Source organism: Bison bison, unplaced genomic scaffold (genome assembly GCF_000754665.1).
Source record: "Bison bison bison isolate TAMUID 2011002044 unplaced genomic scaffold, Bison_UMD1.0 scf7180017864331, whole genome shotgun sequence".
Taxonomy (NCBI): Eukaryota; Metazoa; Chordata; class Mammalia; order Artiodactyla; family Bovidae; genus Bison; species Bison bison.
Window position 1 is genome coordinate 1043396 of NW_011494903.1, and position 16039 is coordinate 1059434.

Below are 16039 nucleotides of genomic sequence, written 5' to 3' on the forward strand. Positions count from 1 at the left end.
TACTGAAGCGACTTAACAGCAGCAGCAGTCAAAGCTATGGTTTTTCCAGTAGTCATGTATGGATGTGAGAGTTGGCCTATTAAGAAAGCTGAGCGCCGAAGAATTGATGCTTTTGAACTGTGGTGTTGGAGAAGACTCTTGAGAGTCCCTTGGACTGCAAGGAGATCCAACCAGTCCATCCTAAAGGAGATCAGTCCTGAATATTCATTGGAAGGACTGATGATGATGCCGAAACTCCAATACTTTGGCCACCTGATTCGAAGAACTGACTCATTTGAAAAGACCCTGATGCTGGAGAAGGGGATGACAGAGGATGAGATGGTTAGATGGCATCATTGACTTAGTGGACATGAGTTTGAGTAAACTTTGGGAGTTGGTGATGGACAGGGAGGCCTGGCATGCTGCAGTCCATGGGGTCGCAGAGTCAGACACGACTGAGTGGCTGAACTGAACTTTACTGAACTGATACTTTTTATGAAAGGAGATTTTGGAGGGAGAAAAAAATGAGAGCACTCATTTATGCTTTTGCTTTGATCCCCTGGGGTTCTCTGTCTGGGAGGCTCTGATAGGCATGGGTGTGAGCTTACAACATCGATGGACGGGTTAAGGGACAGTGTCTCAGGAGTCAGGTGTCATTCTCTCTACCCCCTCTCTTTTTATGTGTGCGTGCTCAGTTGTGTCTGACTCTTTGCGATTCCATGGACTGTAGCCCACCAGGCGCCTCTGTCTATGGGATTTTTCAGGCAAGACTACTGGAGTGGGTTGCCATTTCCTTCTCTAGGGGGTTCTTCCCAACCCAGGGATCGAACCCACATCTTCTCTATTTCCTGCTTGGCAGGAAAATTCTTTACCCCTCAGCCACTGGGGAATCCCTCTTTTTTTAGGTTGACTACATAGTGAGAATAAAGGAGAGATGATGTTAAGTATGAGTGATTGATTGCAACTCAATCGACTGTATCATTTTTCCTGTTCATACTGTGAGTGAAGTGTAAAGAGGGAAAACAGTTTAAAACTGATGGTGAATGCGCGCCAGATAGCCTGACTTGCACCAGATAGTACACTGTGATGAGACTGGCCGCGCCCCTCTTGGAGTTAAGAGTTTGCTGTTTTTCTCTGGCATCCATAAACTCTAGGCTCCAGAAGGGAATGAGTTTTTTGTGTGCTGTTCTTGTCCTTTCCAGAGGTATTCTTTGATACCCAAGATTGGATCAAGGCCAAATCTGTAGTATTTATAATATTGAGAGCAGCAGTTGTATCTTAATACTTACTAGGTTGGAATAAATAGCAGAGTATTTGGCACATATGGGTTCTCAGGAAATATTTGTTAGTTGTATTGCTATCAAAAATCGATATTGACACTGATACTGTGAATTTGAGTCCCATAATACACAGTATCTACTTTCTTTTACTCTTTGAAGGGGCCCCAAATGACACAAAGTTTTCCTTATGTAATAGAAGATATGGATCATAAAGGGATTCTGGTGGTAATTTGTGAATAGAGTATGTCCACCCTACTCTTTTTTTTTGGTTGTTGTTAAATATTTATTTATTGACTTGGCTACTCTGGGTCTTAGTGGCCACACACAATATCTTTTTTTTCCCTTATTTATTTTTACTGAAGTATGTTTGATTTGTAGTGTATTAATTCCTGTCATACAGTAAAGTAATTCATTTACACACACACACACACACACACATATATGCATATACATTTTTTTAAATATTCTTTTCCATTATGGTTTACCATAGGATTTTTTAAAATTGGAGGATAATTACTTTTCAATGTTGTGTTAGATTCTGCTGTACAGCAAAGTGAATCAGCTATAAGTATACATAACATATATCCCCTCCTTCATGAGCTTCCCTCCCCGCCCCCACCCCACCCCTCCAGGTCATCACAGAGCACCACGCTGAGCTCTCTGTGTTTTACAGCAGCTTCTCACTAGCTGTGTTTTACACATGGTAGCATATATATGTCGGTGCTACTCTCTGTTTGTTCTGCCTTCGTTTTTCCCTTCTGTGTGCCCAAGTCTGTTCTTTGTATCTGTGTCTCTATTCCTACCTTGCAGATAGGTTCATTTTTCTAGATTCCATATCTATACGTTAATATTTGTTTTTCTCTTTCTGACTTCTTTCACTGTGTATGACAGACTCTAGGTTCATTCACATCACTACAAATGACCCCATTTTGTTCCTTTTATGGCTGAATAATATTCCATTCTGTATATGTACCACAACTTCTTTATCTGTTCACCTGTCGATGGGCATCTAGGTTGCTAACATGTTGTGCCTATTGTGAATAGTGGCATGCAGGATCTTTAGCTGTGGCATGTGAACTCTAGTTTCAGCATGTGGATACAGTTCCCTAAGCAGGGATTTCACCTGAGTCCTCTGCCTTGGGAGCCTGACTGGAGTCTTAACCGCTAGACCATCAGGGAAGTCTCTGTCCATCCTACTCTTAAGATGAACTACTTACAGCCCCACTCTTTCTAAGACAAGCTAGTAGAATTATCCTTGTATATATAATAATTGAATATATTCGTATACATGCAAAGTAAACACAAGTTTACAAATGCTTGTTCACTTAAAGATGTTTTTTAATATTTTAGGGATGTATTTGCTACTTTTCAACTAGCACACGTCACCATACCAAATTTTATACAGACCCAGTGGAAGCGGTAAAAGACATTCCTGATGGTGCAACAATACTGGTTGGTGGTGAGTAATAGTATTGTTTTCCTTTTGATTTTCGCAAAGCAGGGAAATCACAATGGTGAGGTGATTAAAAAGGCTAATTATTTTATTACTTTGTTAATAAATGCCAGTTATTAGAAATGCCAGTTATTTTATTGTTTAGTTATCAATTCTTTATCTTATTTTATTTATTACATATTATCTATTTTTTATTATAGTGTCCCCTTTCTGAAAGTTTAGCAAGGTTTAGCACTTTATAGCTGACCTTTTCTTTCCTTTTCTATTTCTTTTCCTATATTATTTGAAAAGCTGACACCTTAAATGGGGATATCTTATTAGTAGCTTTGAAAAATCCCTAGATACTTGGGAATTCTGCTTACCTTAAAACGTTTGCATAAAAAAAAAGTTTGCATGTATCTTAGCAGCCCACACTGGCCATTCCTTTTGTTCCTCCTCATTTTGGAAGCTAGAGAGCACATCCACATCTATCTGTTAGTGAGCCTCTCAAGTTCTATTGCTTCTTTTGTTTAGAATGTCTTTTACCACCCCTGTCTCACACTCATTAAACTTGTTGCCTGATTCTTATACGTTTCTTTGGATTTCTAGGCCTTGGTCATAAAAATCAAGGGTTATTTTTAGGGCTGCTCTTCATTCATTCATTCAACTCAGCAGTCATTGAATTTTAGACCTAATACCGTTTTGAGGAATTGTGTAAAAGAAATGAAAGTCATTGGCTTAGGCTTCTAGATCTGTAGAATCTACCCAGGAATGTAAAACAAACATGCTTGAAAAAGTAACTGTGTAAAGGTTCAATTTTAAAGTGGGAAAATAACAAATATGTAGTTAAGTGCAAGAAGAGCAATGTGTAGGTGGCTGTATTAACACATTGCACTTGGCTTTATACTTATGAATCAAGGACTTGGCAGTGATGTCTGATGCTATATAATGATGTAAAACATTTGGAGATAGCTATATGGCCATTTATTTTATTTCATTTTTTTGAGGTTTATTTTTGCTTTGTTTTGCCAGTAGAACTTTAGTAAAGTGACTTGCAAACTTTTTTGATCTAAAAACACATTTTACATCACAATCCAACAAACACACATGTATGTAATATGTATACATATATAAGTGAAACAAAAGTTTTTCAAAAATGTCTATCCTGAGTGTTAATTTTTTTCTTTTTGGAAACTTTTTCTCAAAGCAGTTTTAGGTTTATAATAAAATTGACAGGAAGGTACAGAAATTCCCCATATACTCCTTCCCCATACATGCATAGCCATTATCAACAGAGTGGTACTTTTTTTTTTTTTTTCAACCAAGAATGAATTGCATTGACAGAATCACCAACATCCACAGTTCACCTTAGGGTTCACTTTAATGAAGTAAATAGTGTTGTGCATACTATGAGTTTGGACCAAAGTATAATGACATATATACATATCATTATAATGTCATACAAAGTATTTCACTGCTCATGAAAACTTCTGTACTCTGTGTATTCATCTCCCCCCGCACCCCTCAAATTCCTGGCAACTGTTGATCTTTTTACTGTTTATGACCACTTTTTAAGTTGCTGAGATGTATCTGTGCTTTTGCATAGTGGGTCTAATAATGTGCTGGTACGTTTTTCTTTTTTAAGAAAAGAGTAACAGATACATTTCCTTGGAAGAAAATTACCCTCTACATAAAATTATTTATCTTCTTGGCCCATTATAGGTTTTGGGTTATGTGGAATTCCAGAGAATCTTATAGGAGCTTTGCTAAAGACTGGAGTAAAAGGGCTAACTGCAGTCAGCAACAATGCTGGGTAAGTGTGTGTTTTTAAAACAATTGACTTGAAAGAAATGATAACCCTTCATAATATTGAAATGAAGTCTATCAGTGAAGTGAAATATTTCTTCACTGACAGGAGCAGTAAGCTTAAGGATCAGAAGATAGTTTTATCATTCCAATGTTTAAGACTCCATGGTGCCACTGCAGGGGACACAGGTTTGCTCCCTTGTCAGGGAACCGAGATGCCACAAGAAAAAAATGTTCAAACTGAGCCCTTCTTTTTAAAGTTTATTTAGTTATTTATTTTGTTTTTGGCTGTGCTGGGTCTTTACTGGTGCACGGGCTTTTCTGTAGTTATGGCGAGGTGGGGCTCCTCTCCAGTTGTGGAGCATGGGCTCTAGGGCCTGTGGGCTTCTACTAGTAGTGTGGCTCCTGGACTCTAGAGCACAGGCTCAGAGTTGACAAGCACAGGCTTAGTTGCTCCAAGGTGTATGGGATCTTCCTGGATCAGGGATTGAACCCATGTCTCCTGCATTGGCAAGCAGGTTCTTTACCACTGATCCACCAGCAAAGCCCCCTTTCATTTTAAAACTTAGAGGTTGTATGTTGTACCTTATTGTAGATCTTTATTTATAAAGGCAGATGGACATCGATTTGAAATCTGTTTCTTTTATTTTGGTTATGACCTTACCATAGAAGATACATGAAGAATATAATCAGTCATTAAAAATGTTGCTGGTCTTGGTAGAAAGAGGAGGGTATGCAGCCAGCATTAAGACAGTAGGCTTGCATATCAAAATGGTCAGCAATGACCCATAAAATCTTAATGATTAATGGCCTGCATATTAAGATATATTTAGTTATCAAGGGAAAGGACATTTTAATTCACAATAGTAAATTATCAGCTCTTCTAACAAAGACTTCAAAGATCTTAAAAATTAAAGAAATTAATTAATTTGGCAGTTTAGTATATTATCATAAATGCAATTTAGAAGAAATAGCGTAGATTATTTAGGCAACAAAACTAATCTACGTCGTTGTTGTTGTTCAGTCACTCAGCCATGTCTGACTCTTTATAACTCCATGGACTGCAGCAAGGCAGGCTTCCCTTCACTGTCTCCCAGCATTTGCTCAAAGTCATGTCCATTGAGTCAGTGATGCCATCCAACCTTCTCAACTTCTGTTGCCTCCTTCTCCTGCCCTCGATCTTTTTTAGCATCAGGGTCTTTTCCAGTGAGTTGGCTCGTCACATCCGGTGGCCAAAGTATTGGAGTTCCAACTTCAGCATTAGACCTTCCAATGAATATTCAGGGTTGATTTCCTTTAGCATTGACTGGTGTCATCTCCTTGCTGTCCAAGGAGCTCTCAAGAGTCTTCTCCAACACCACAGTTTGAAAGCATCAGTTCTTTGGTGCTCAGCTTTCTTTGTGGTCCAACTCTCCCATCTGTACATGACTACTGGAAAAACCATAGTTTTGACTATACGGACCTTTGTTGCAAAGTAATGTCTCTGCATTTTAGTACACTATCTAGGTGTGTAATGGCTTTTCTTCCAAGGAGAAAGCATCTTTTAATTTCATGGGTGCAGTCACTGTCCACAGTGATTTTGGAACCCAAGAAAATAAAGTCTGTCACTGCATTTTTCCTCATCTGTTTGCCATGAAGTGATAAGACCAGATGCCATGATCTTCGTTTTTTGAATGTTCAGTCTTAAGCCTGCTTTTTCACTCTCCTGTTTCACCTTCATCAGAGGCTCTTTAGATACTCTTCTCTTTCTGCTGTTAGCGTGGTATCATCTACATATCTGAGGTTGTTGATATTTCTCCCGACAGTCTTGATTCCCGCTTGTGCTTCATCCAGTCCAGCATGGCGCATGATGTACTCTGCATATAAGTTAAATAAGTAGGGTGATAGTATGGAGCCTTAATGTATTCCTTTCCCAATTTGGAACCAGTCCATTGTTCCATGTCCAGTTCTATCAGTTGTTTCTTGCTCATTTTTTTCTTTGCTGACTTTATGCTGTTATTTTTGCTTGGAAGCCTGTCCACTTCTCTGGGTATCCACATCTTTTCCATCTTACAGAAGCCATATCCAGTTAGAAAACAGCTCTAGCCTTCATTGATTTTGTCCCTTTCTGAATTTCTGTGGAGATGGTTAGCCTGTCTTTGTGTACTGATATGTGTTTATTATCTCTGATGTATATTACAGGCCAATCCTTTTACTTAGAGTAGTTTTCTATTTTCTTTTTTTTTTTTAATTTTTTAGTTGCACCATGGAGCATACAGGATCTTAGTTCCCCAACCAGAGATCAGTCCCGTGCCCCCTGCAGTGGAAGTGGGGAGTCTTAACCACTGGACGGCAGGGAAATCCCTAGAGTAGTTTTCTGTTTCCTACTATTTATGCTTAGCCTATAGTTTCAGAGTCATTGAGACTTGAAGCTGGATGGGATTATAGAGACCGTATGTTCCAGTTCCTTCATTTAACAGGGGAAACCCTCTGTAAATAGGGAAGTAACTTGTTCATGGTCACTTGTTATTTCTGAAACACATCCTGTGCCCTTCGAACTTACTTAATGTTTATTAAAAATACTTTTGATTATCTATACTTGGTTGAATTTTCCTGATAACTCAGTGCTTCTAAGGAGTGTATGCATGTATGCTAAGATGCTTCAGTCATGTCTGACTCTTTGTGACCCCATGGACTGTAGCCCACCAGGTTCCTCTGTTCATGGGATTCTCCAGGCAAGAATACTGGAGTTTATCCAGGTGAGAATACTGGAGTAGGTTGCCATTCCCTTCTGCAGGAGATCTTAGCAACTTAGGGATCGAACCCATATGTCTTACATCTCCTTCATTGGCAGGCAGGTTCTTTACGACTGGCACCACCTGAGAAGCACAGGGAGTAGTACAGATTAATGTAAATTTTTGATGCAGAGTAAGTACTGATAACCTACTTCATTGAAGTCAAAGAAGGCACTGGGTACACCTTGATTGGCAGTTGATTATCTTTTTTCTTTTTTTTTTGCAGTTGATTATCTTAATTAGAGGTGTTTAAAGTTTGTAGGGATGAGGGCTTTGTTTTGATAATTAGAATCAGATAAACGAGGAGGACAGCTTAGTATGTCTTTATTTGAGAACCAAACATGTGTGAGTTGTGGGGTAAAGGGAGAGAGCATGGAATTAGAAGTAATGGTTATCACCAATATGTTCAATCTAAAAAAATGATACAAAAGAACTTATTTCCAAAAGAGAAACAGACTCACAGCCATAGAACACAAACTTTTGGTTACCAAAGGGGAAAGGAGATGGGGAGGATAAATTATGAGTTTGGGTTTAACAGATACACACAACTGTATATATTTATAAAATAGATAAGCAGCAAGGACCTACTGTATAGCACAGGGAACTATATTCAACATCTTGTAAAATACCCTGTAATGGAAAAGAAACTGAAAAAGAATGTATATGAATATATAACCAAATCACTTTGCTCCATACCTTGAAACTAACACAACATTGGAAATCAGTTCTACTTCATTTTTTAAAATGACTATTTTCTTCTTTAGAAAAAGACTCCATCTTTAGAAGTTCTGCCTGAATTGGAAGTCTTCCAAAGCTCAGGACTTCTAATTGTCTGTTTTTTTTTAAAATTTGTTTGCTTTTAATGACCACTAAGACTTGTTGGCCTGAGGTACCACTTACTTTGCTATGAGTATTGACTATTAAATGTTGATGAGATAAACCCTCCTTTAGGAGCACTGAAATGAATCAGTGCTTTGATATGGGTTGATTAGAAAAGCGGAAACATCACAGATGTTCCTCTGATTTTTGGAAGACTTTAACATACGAATTACAAACCTGGATGAGCAAATGTTTCACAGTAAACTTTATTTCAGGTAGTTAAATCACAGAGTCAAGGGAAAAATAGGTGTGCTGTATTAGTCATTTTCATTTCCTCAGGACAAGGTGGGGATTTAGACAACTCCCAAGGGCAGCCCCACTTCGTGTAGAAGACTAATAAATAGTGGTAATATGTACAACATATGTACAGCATGTGTACATATGTACAACAGTCCCCACCTTATCCATGGTTTTGCTTTACATGGTTTGAGATATGTGGCATCAACCTTGATCTGGAAATATTAAATGGAAAATTCCAGAAATAAACAATCATGAGTTTTCAATTATGGGCTATTTTGAGTAGCATGATGAAATCTCACGCCTTCCTGCTCTGTCCTGCCCTGGACAAGAATCATCCTTTTGTCCAGCATGTCCACTGGTTAGTTTCTTACTTACTCCATAATCAGATCCATGATCATCAGTGTTGCCAGATCACAGTGACTGTGTTCAAGGAACACTTATTTTACTTAATAATGGCCCCCAGATGCAAGAGTAGTGATGCTGGTAATTCAGATATGCCAAGGAGAAGCCATGAAGTACTTCTTTAAAGTGTGAAGGTGAATATTCTCGATTTAATAAGGAAAGTAAATGATTGTATGCTGAGATTGCTAAGATGTATGGTGAGAATGAGTCTTCAGCCTGAAACTGTGAAGAAGGAAAAAAGAAATTTGTACTAGTTTCCTTGCTGCATCTCAAATTGCAAGTTACAGCCATAGTGCGTGATGAGTGCCCAGTTAAGCTGAAAAAGGTATTAAATTTGTATAATAACATATTTTGAGAGATCACATTCACAAAACTTTTATTACAATATGCTGTTAAAATTGTAGCAGCAGCTGTTATAATTGTTCTACTTTATAATTAGTTATTATTAATATCTTACTGTGCCTAATTTATAAATGAAACTTTCTCATAGATATGCATGTATAAGAAAAGAAGATACCTATGTATTGTTGTTTAGTTGCTAAGTTGTATCTGACTCTTTTGTGACCCCATGGACTGTAGTCCACCAGGCTTCTCGGACCGTGGGATTTCCTAGGTAAGAACACTGGAGTGGATTGCCATTCTCTTCTCCAGGGGATTGTACATAGCATCTGTAGGGTTGGTACTGTCTTGGCATGTATCCTCAGTTAAGGGGACATGCCTGTATGTACCTGTACATGAGATTACAATGCTGTTACTTGTATATACTTGTGTATGTCTTGTTTTATTGCATTTTGCTTTATTGCATTTCACAGACATTGCACTTTTTACAAATTGAAGGTTCAGGGCAGCCCTGCATTAAATAAAACAAGTGTATTGGCTCTATTTTTCCAATAGAATTTGCTCACTTCATGCTTCTGTCACTTTTTGATAATTTTTGGAATATTTCAAACTTTTTCATTATTATTATATTTGTTATGGTGATCTGTGATCAGTGATCTTTTAATTTATTTTTTAATTGAAGGATAATTGCTTTACAGAATTTTGTTGTTTTCTGTCAAACATCAACATGAATTAGCCATAGGTATACATATGACACTGATCTTTGATGTTATTATTGAAAAAAAATTATGACTTCCTGTAGGTTCAGATGATTGTTAGCATGTTTTAATAATGCATTTTTTTTAATCACTGTGGCTTTCATTTTTTAAAATTTTTACTGGAGTACAGTTACTTTGCAATGTTGTTACAAAGTATTTTTAAATTAAGGCATTGACATTATTTTTAGGCATAATACTATTGCACACTTAACAGACTATAGTATAGTATAAACATTTATATGCACTGGAAAACAAGAACCCAGAGATAAAGGCAAATGACTCCTTTGCTGTGCCATCTTATTTGTCAAGATAGCTACAGCTCTGAGAGCTCTAAAGGGCTTGAAGGGGAGATCTCGGCTGCCTTGGCTGATCATGAACATTTCCCCCAAGATTAGGTTATTTGGTTTGGGAAGGGCTAACCACTTCCTCCTTTCCTGCCAGAGATGCTCAGAGGGCTCAAACAAACCTTGTGCTACTGTACAAAAAAGATCTTCATGACCCAGATAATCACTCACCTAGAGCCAGACATCCTGGAATGTGAAGTCAAGTGGGCCTTAGGAAGCATCACTATGAACAAAGCTAGTAGAGGTGATGGAATTCCAGTTGAGCTGAAAGATGATGCTGTGAAAGTGCTGCACTCAATATGCCAGCAAATTTGGAAAACTCAGCAGTGGCCACAGGACTGGAAAAGGTCAGTTTTCATTCTAATCCCAAAGAAAGGCAATGCCAAAGAATGCTCAAACTACAACACAGTTGCACTCATCTCACACGCTAGTAAAGTAATGCTCAAAATTCTTCAAGCCAGGCTTCAACAGTATGTGAACTGTGAACTTGAGATGTTCAAGCTGGATTTAGAAAAGGCAGAGGAACCAGAGATCAAATTGCCAACATCCACTGGATCATGGAAAAAGCAAGAGAGTTCTAGAAAAAAACATTTATTTCTGCTTTATTGACTATGCCAAAGCCTTTGACTGTGTGGATCACAATAAACTGTGGAAAATTCTGAAAGAGATGGGAATACCATACTACCTGACCTGCCTCTTAAGAAATCTGTATGCAGGTTAGGAAGCAACAGTTAGAACTGGGCATGGAACAACAGACGGTTGGAAATAGGAAAAGGAGTACGTCAAGGCTGTATATTGTCACCCTGCTTATTTAACTTCTATGCAGAGTACATCATGAGAAATGCTGGGCTGCGAGAAGCACAAGCTGGGATCAAGATTGCAGGGAGAAATATCAATAACCTCACACATGCAGATGATACCACCCTTACGGCAGAAAGTGAAGAAGAACTAAAGAGCCTCAATGAAAATGAAAGAAGAGTGAAAAAGTTGGCTTAAAACTCAACATTCAGAAAACAGAAATCATGGCATCTGGTCCCATCACTTCATGGCAAATAGATGGGGAAACAGTGGAAACAGTGACACCCTTTATTTTTCTGGGTCGAAAATCACTGCAGATGGTGACTGCAGCCATGGAATTAAAAGATGCTTACTCCTTGGAAGGGAAGTTATGACCAACCTAGACAGCATATTAAAAAGCAGAGACATTACTTTGTCAACAAAGATCCATCTATTCAAAGCTATGGTTTTTCCAGTAGCCATGTATGGATGTGAGAGTTGGACTATAAGGAAAGCTGATTTGAGAGAACAGCATTGAAACATGTATATTATCATATGTGAAATAGATTGCCAGTCCAGGTTTGATGTATGAGACAGGGTGCTCAGGGCTGGTGCACTGGGATGACCCTGAGGGCCTGGATGGGGAGGGAGGGGGGAGGGAGGTTCAGGATGGGGAACACATGTACACCCATGGATGATTCATGTCAATGTATGGCAAAAACCACTGCTGCTGCTGCTGCTAAGTCGCTTCAGTTATGTCTGACTCTGTGTGACCCTATAGACGGCAGCCCACCAGGCTCCCCCGTCCCTGGGATTCTCCAGGCAAGAATACTGGAGTGGGTTGCCATTTCCTTCTCCAGTGCATGAAAGTGAAAAGTGAAAGTGAAGTCACTCAGTCGTGTCCGACTCCTAGTGACCCCATGGACTGCAGCCTACCAAGCTCCTCTGTCCATGGGATTTTCCAGGCAAGAGTACTGGAGTGGGTTGCCATTACCTTTTCTGGGAAAAACCACTACAATAAGCCAGAAGGAAAAACACCAATACAGTATACTAACGCATATATATGGAATTTAGAAAGATGATAACAATAACCCTGTGTACGAGACAGCAAAAGTGACGCTGATGTATGGAACAATCTTATGGACTCTGTGGGAGAGGGAGAGGGTGGGAAGATTTGGGAGAATGGCATTGAAACATGTAAAATATCATGTATGAAACGAGATGCCAGTCCAGGTTCAATGCACGATACTGGATGCTTGGGGCTAGTGCACTGGGACGACCCAGAGGGATGGTATGGGGAGGGAGGAGGGAGGAGGGTTCAGGATGGGGAGCACATGTATACCTGTGATGGATTCATTTTGATGTTTGGCAGAACTAATACAATTGTGTGGAGTTTGAAAATAAAATAAAATTAAAAAATAAAAAATAAAAAAAATAAAGTAATTAGCCTCCAATTAAGAGAAATAAATTAGTTTAAAAATGAAAAAGCTAAGCTCTGAAGAATTGATACTTTTGAACTGTGGCATTGGAGAAGACTCTTGAGAGACTCTTGGACTGCAAGGAGATCCAACCAGTCCCTCCTGATGGAAATCAATCCTGAATATTCATTGGAAGGACTGATGCTGAAGGTGAAACTCCAATCCTTTGGCCACCTGATGTGAAGAACTGACTCATTTGAAAAGACCCTGATGTGGGAGGAGAAGGGGATGACAGAAGATGAGATGGTTGAATGGCATCACGGACTCAATGGACATGAGTTTGAGCAAGCTCCAGGAGTCAGCGATGGACAGGGAGGCCTGGCGTGCTGCAGTCCATGGGATCACAAAGAGCTGGACACGACTGAGTGACTGAACTGAACTGAACTTAACCACTTCCTGGGATGTGCACTTGGACTTCCTGCTCAGCCCCTTCAAGATTTCACTTGTCTCATATAACTATGTCATGTATGTGTACCTGGTAAGTGACTTCAGTTGTGTCTGACTCTTTGTGACCCTATGGAATATAGTCTGCTAGACTCCTTGGTACATGGCAATTTTCCAGGTAGGAATACTGGAGTGGGCTGTCATGCCCTCCTCCAGGGGATCTTTCTGACCCAGGGAACTAATCCATGTCTCTTATGTCTCCTGCATAGGCAGGCCAGTTTTTTACCACTAGTGCCACCTGGGAAGCCCCTCACTATGTCATAAATTAACCTTATATCCAAATACAGTTCTTCCTCCATTTACAGTGGGGTTAAATCCCAATAAACCCATTCTAAAGTGAAAATATTCTGAGTCATCAGTATATCAGTACACCTAACTTACTGAGCTTTGTAGCTTAGCCCACCCTGCCTTCAATGTGCTGAGATTTATATTGGCCTACAGTTGGGCAAAATCATCTACCACAAAGTTTATTTTGTAATACAGTGTTGATTAGCTCATGTAATTTATTGAATACTGTGCTGAGAGTGAGAAACAGAATGGTCCTATGGGTACAGAATGGTTGTAAGAGTACTGGTTGTTTACCCTCATGATTGCGTGGCTGATGGAGCTGTGGCTGCCTCTGCCCTGTGTCACGAGGATGTCGTACTGCAGATTGCTAGTCTGGACAAAGATCAAAATTTGAAGTATGGTTTCTGCTGAATGCATATGACTTTCACACAACCGTAAAGTTGAAAAATTAAGTCAAACCATTTTTAGTTGGGGATCATTTGCACTACATTTTCTTTTGTTTTAGTACCCTTGATATTATTACAGTACATATAAAATTATAAGCTTTTATTATTGGTGGTTTAGACACTAAGTCGTGTCTGACTCTTGCGACCCCATGGACTGTAGCCTGCCAGGCTCCTCTGTCCATGAGATTCTTCAGGCAGGAATACTGGAGTGGGTTGCCATTTCCTTCTCAAGAGTATATTCCCGACCCAGGGATCAAACCCAGGTCTCCTGCATTGCAGGCAGATTCTTTACCAACTGAGCTATTAGGCCACTGGTGAAAGTGAAAGTCTCTTAGTTGTGTCTGACTGTTTGCCACCCCATGGACTATACAGTCCATGGAATTCTCCAGGCCAGAATGCTGGAGTGGGTAGCCTTGCCCTTCTCCAGGGGATTTCCCAACCCAGGGATTGAACCCAGGTCTCCTACATTGCAGGTAGATTCTTTACCAGCTGAGCCAGCCACAGGCAATTGTGGCTATAATTGAGATGAGTATATTTAAATTGAGAGTAAAGAAGAGAAATACTGTTTGGAAAATAGTTGCAACTTCATTTTTTAAAATTAAATTATAGTTGATTTATAATATTATTACTTACAGGTGTCCAGTAAAGTGATTCAGTTACACATCTGTGTGTGTGTGTATATATATATATGTATATGTATATAAATTTTTTTCAGATTCTTTTCCCTTGTAAATTATTATCAGATATTGAATATAGTTCCCTGAGGTGTACATTAATACTTTGTTGTTAATTCTATATATGGGCATCCCTGGTGGCTCAGATGGTTAGTAATCTGCCTGCAATTCAGGAGACCCGGATTCAATCCCTAAGTCAGGAAGATCCCTTGGAGAAGGGAATGGCTACCCATTCCAGTATTCTTGCCTGGAGAATTCCATGGGCAGAGGAGCCTGGGAGCTATATATTTATATATACATATATATATTACTTTGCCAACAAAGGTCCGTCTAGTCAAGGCTATGGTTTTTCCAGTGGTCATGTATGGATGTGAGAGTTGGACTGTGAAGAAAGCTGAGCGCCAAAGAATGGATGCTTTTGAACTGTGGTATTGGAGAGGACTCTTGAGAGTCCCTTGGACTGTAAGGAGATCCAACCAGTCCATTCTGAAGGAGATCAGCCCTGGGATTTTTTTGGAAGGAACGATGCTAAAGCTGAAGCCCCAATACTTTGGCCACCTCATGCCAAGAGTTGACTCATTGGAAAAGACTCTGATGCTGGGAGGGATTGGGGGCAGGAGGAGAAGGGGACGGCAGAGGATGAGATGGCTGGATGGCATCACTGACTCGATGGATGTTAGTCTGAGTGAACTCCAGGAGTTGGTGATGGACAGGGAGGCCTGGCGTGCTGCGATTCATGGGGTCGCAAAGAGTCGGACATGACTGAGTGACTGAACTGAACTGTATATATATCTATATTCATCTTTTTCAGATTCTTTTCCACAATAGGTTATTATAAGATATTGAATATAATTCCCTGTGGTATACAGTAAACCCTTGTTGTTGAGTATGGGATTAAGAAATACAAACTATTTTATATATGATAGTGTGTATTTCTTAATCCCATACTCCTAATTTATTACCCTGTCCCTTCCCCATTTGTATTATTTTTTAGATTCCACATATAAGTGATATCATATAATTTTATACTTCTCTGAGTTACTTCACTCATTATGATAATCTCTAGGTCCATTGATGTTTCTGCAGATGGCAATATTTCATTCTTTTTTATGGATGAGTAATATTTCATTATGTATAAGAGTTGACTCATTGGAAAAGACTCTGATGCTGGGAGGGATTGGGGGCAGGAGGAGAAGAGGACAACAGAAGATGAGATGTCTGGATGGCGTTGCTGACTCGGTGGACGTGAGTCTGAGTGAACTCCGGGAGTTGGTGATGGACAGGGAGGCCTGATGTGTTGTGATTCATGGGGTCGCAAAGAGTCGGACACGACTGAGCAATTGAACTGAACTAAACACACGTATACACTATATCTTCTTTATCCATTAATCTGTTGATGGATACTTGGGTTGTTTTGATGTCTTGGCTGTTGTAAATAATGCTGCTGTGAACGTTGAGGTGCATGTATCTTTTCAAATTAGAGTTTTCTTCAGATATATGCCCAGGAGGGGTGTTGCTGGATCATACGATAACTATTTTTAGTTTTTCAAGGAACTTCCACACAGTTTTCCATAGTGGCTGCACCAATTTACATTCCTACCAACAGTGTAGGAGGGTTCCCTTTTCTCCATATCCTCTCCAGCATTTATTATTTGTAGACTTTTTGATGATGGATATTCTGACTGGTGTGAGGTGATAC

At 39.4% G+C, this 16039-nt stretch overlaps 1 protein-coding gene across 1 annotated transcript in view; it reads left to right on the forward strand.

The window, feature by feature from the left end:
• Positions 1-16039, forward strand: part of OXCT1 (3-oxoacid CoA transferase 1) — a 161959-nt gene that overhangs the window by 9410 nt on the left and 136510 nt on the right. The window contains exons 2-3 of the mRNA XM_010853715.1: positions 2610-2718; positions 4414-4504. Coding sequence (XP_010852017.1) covers positions 2610-2718; positions 4414-4504 — 200 coding nt within the window. The remainder of the gene's footprint in view (positions 1-2609; positions 2719-4413; positions 4505-16039) is intronic.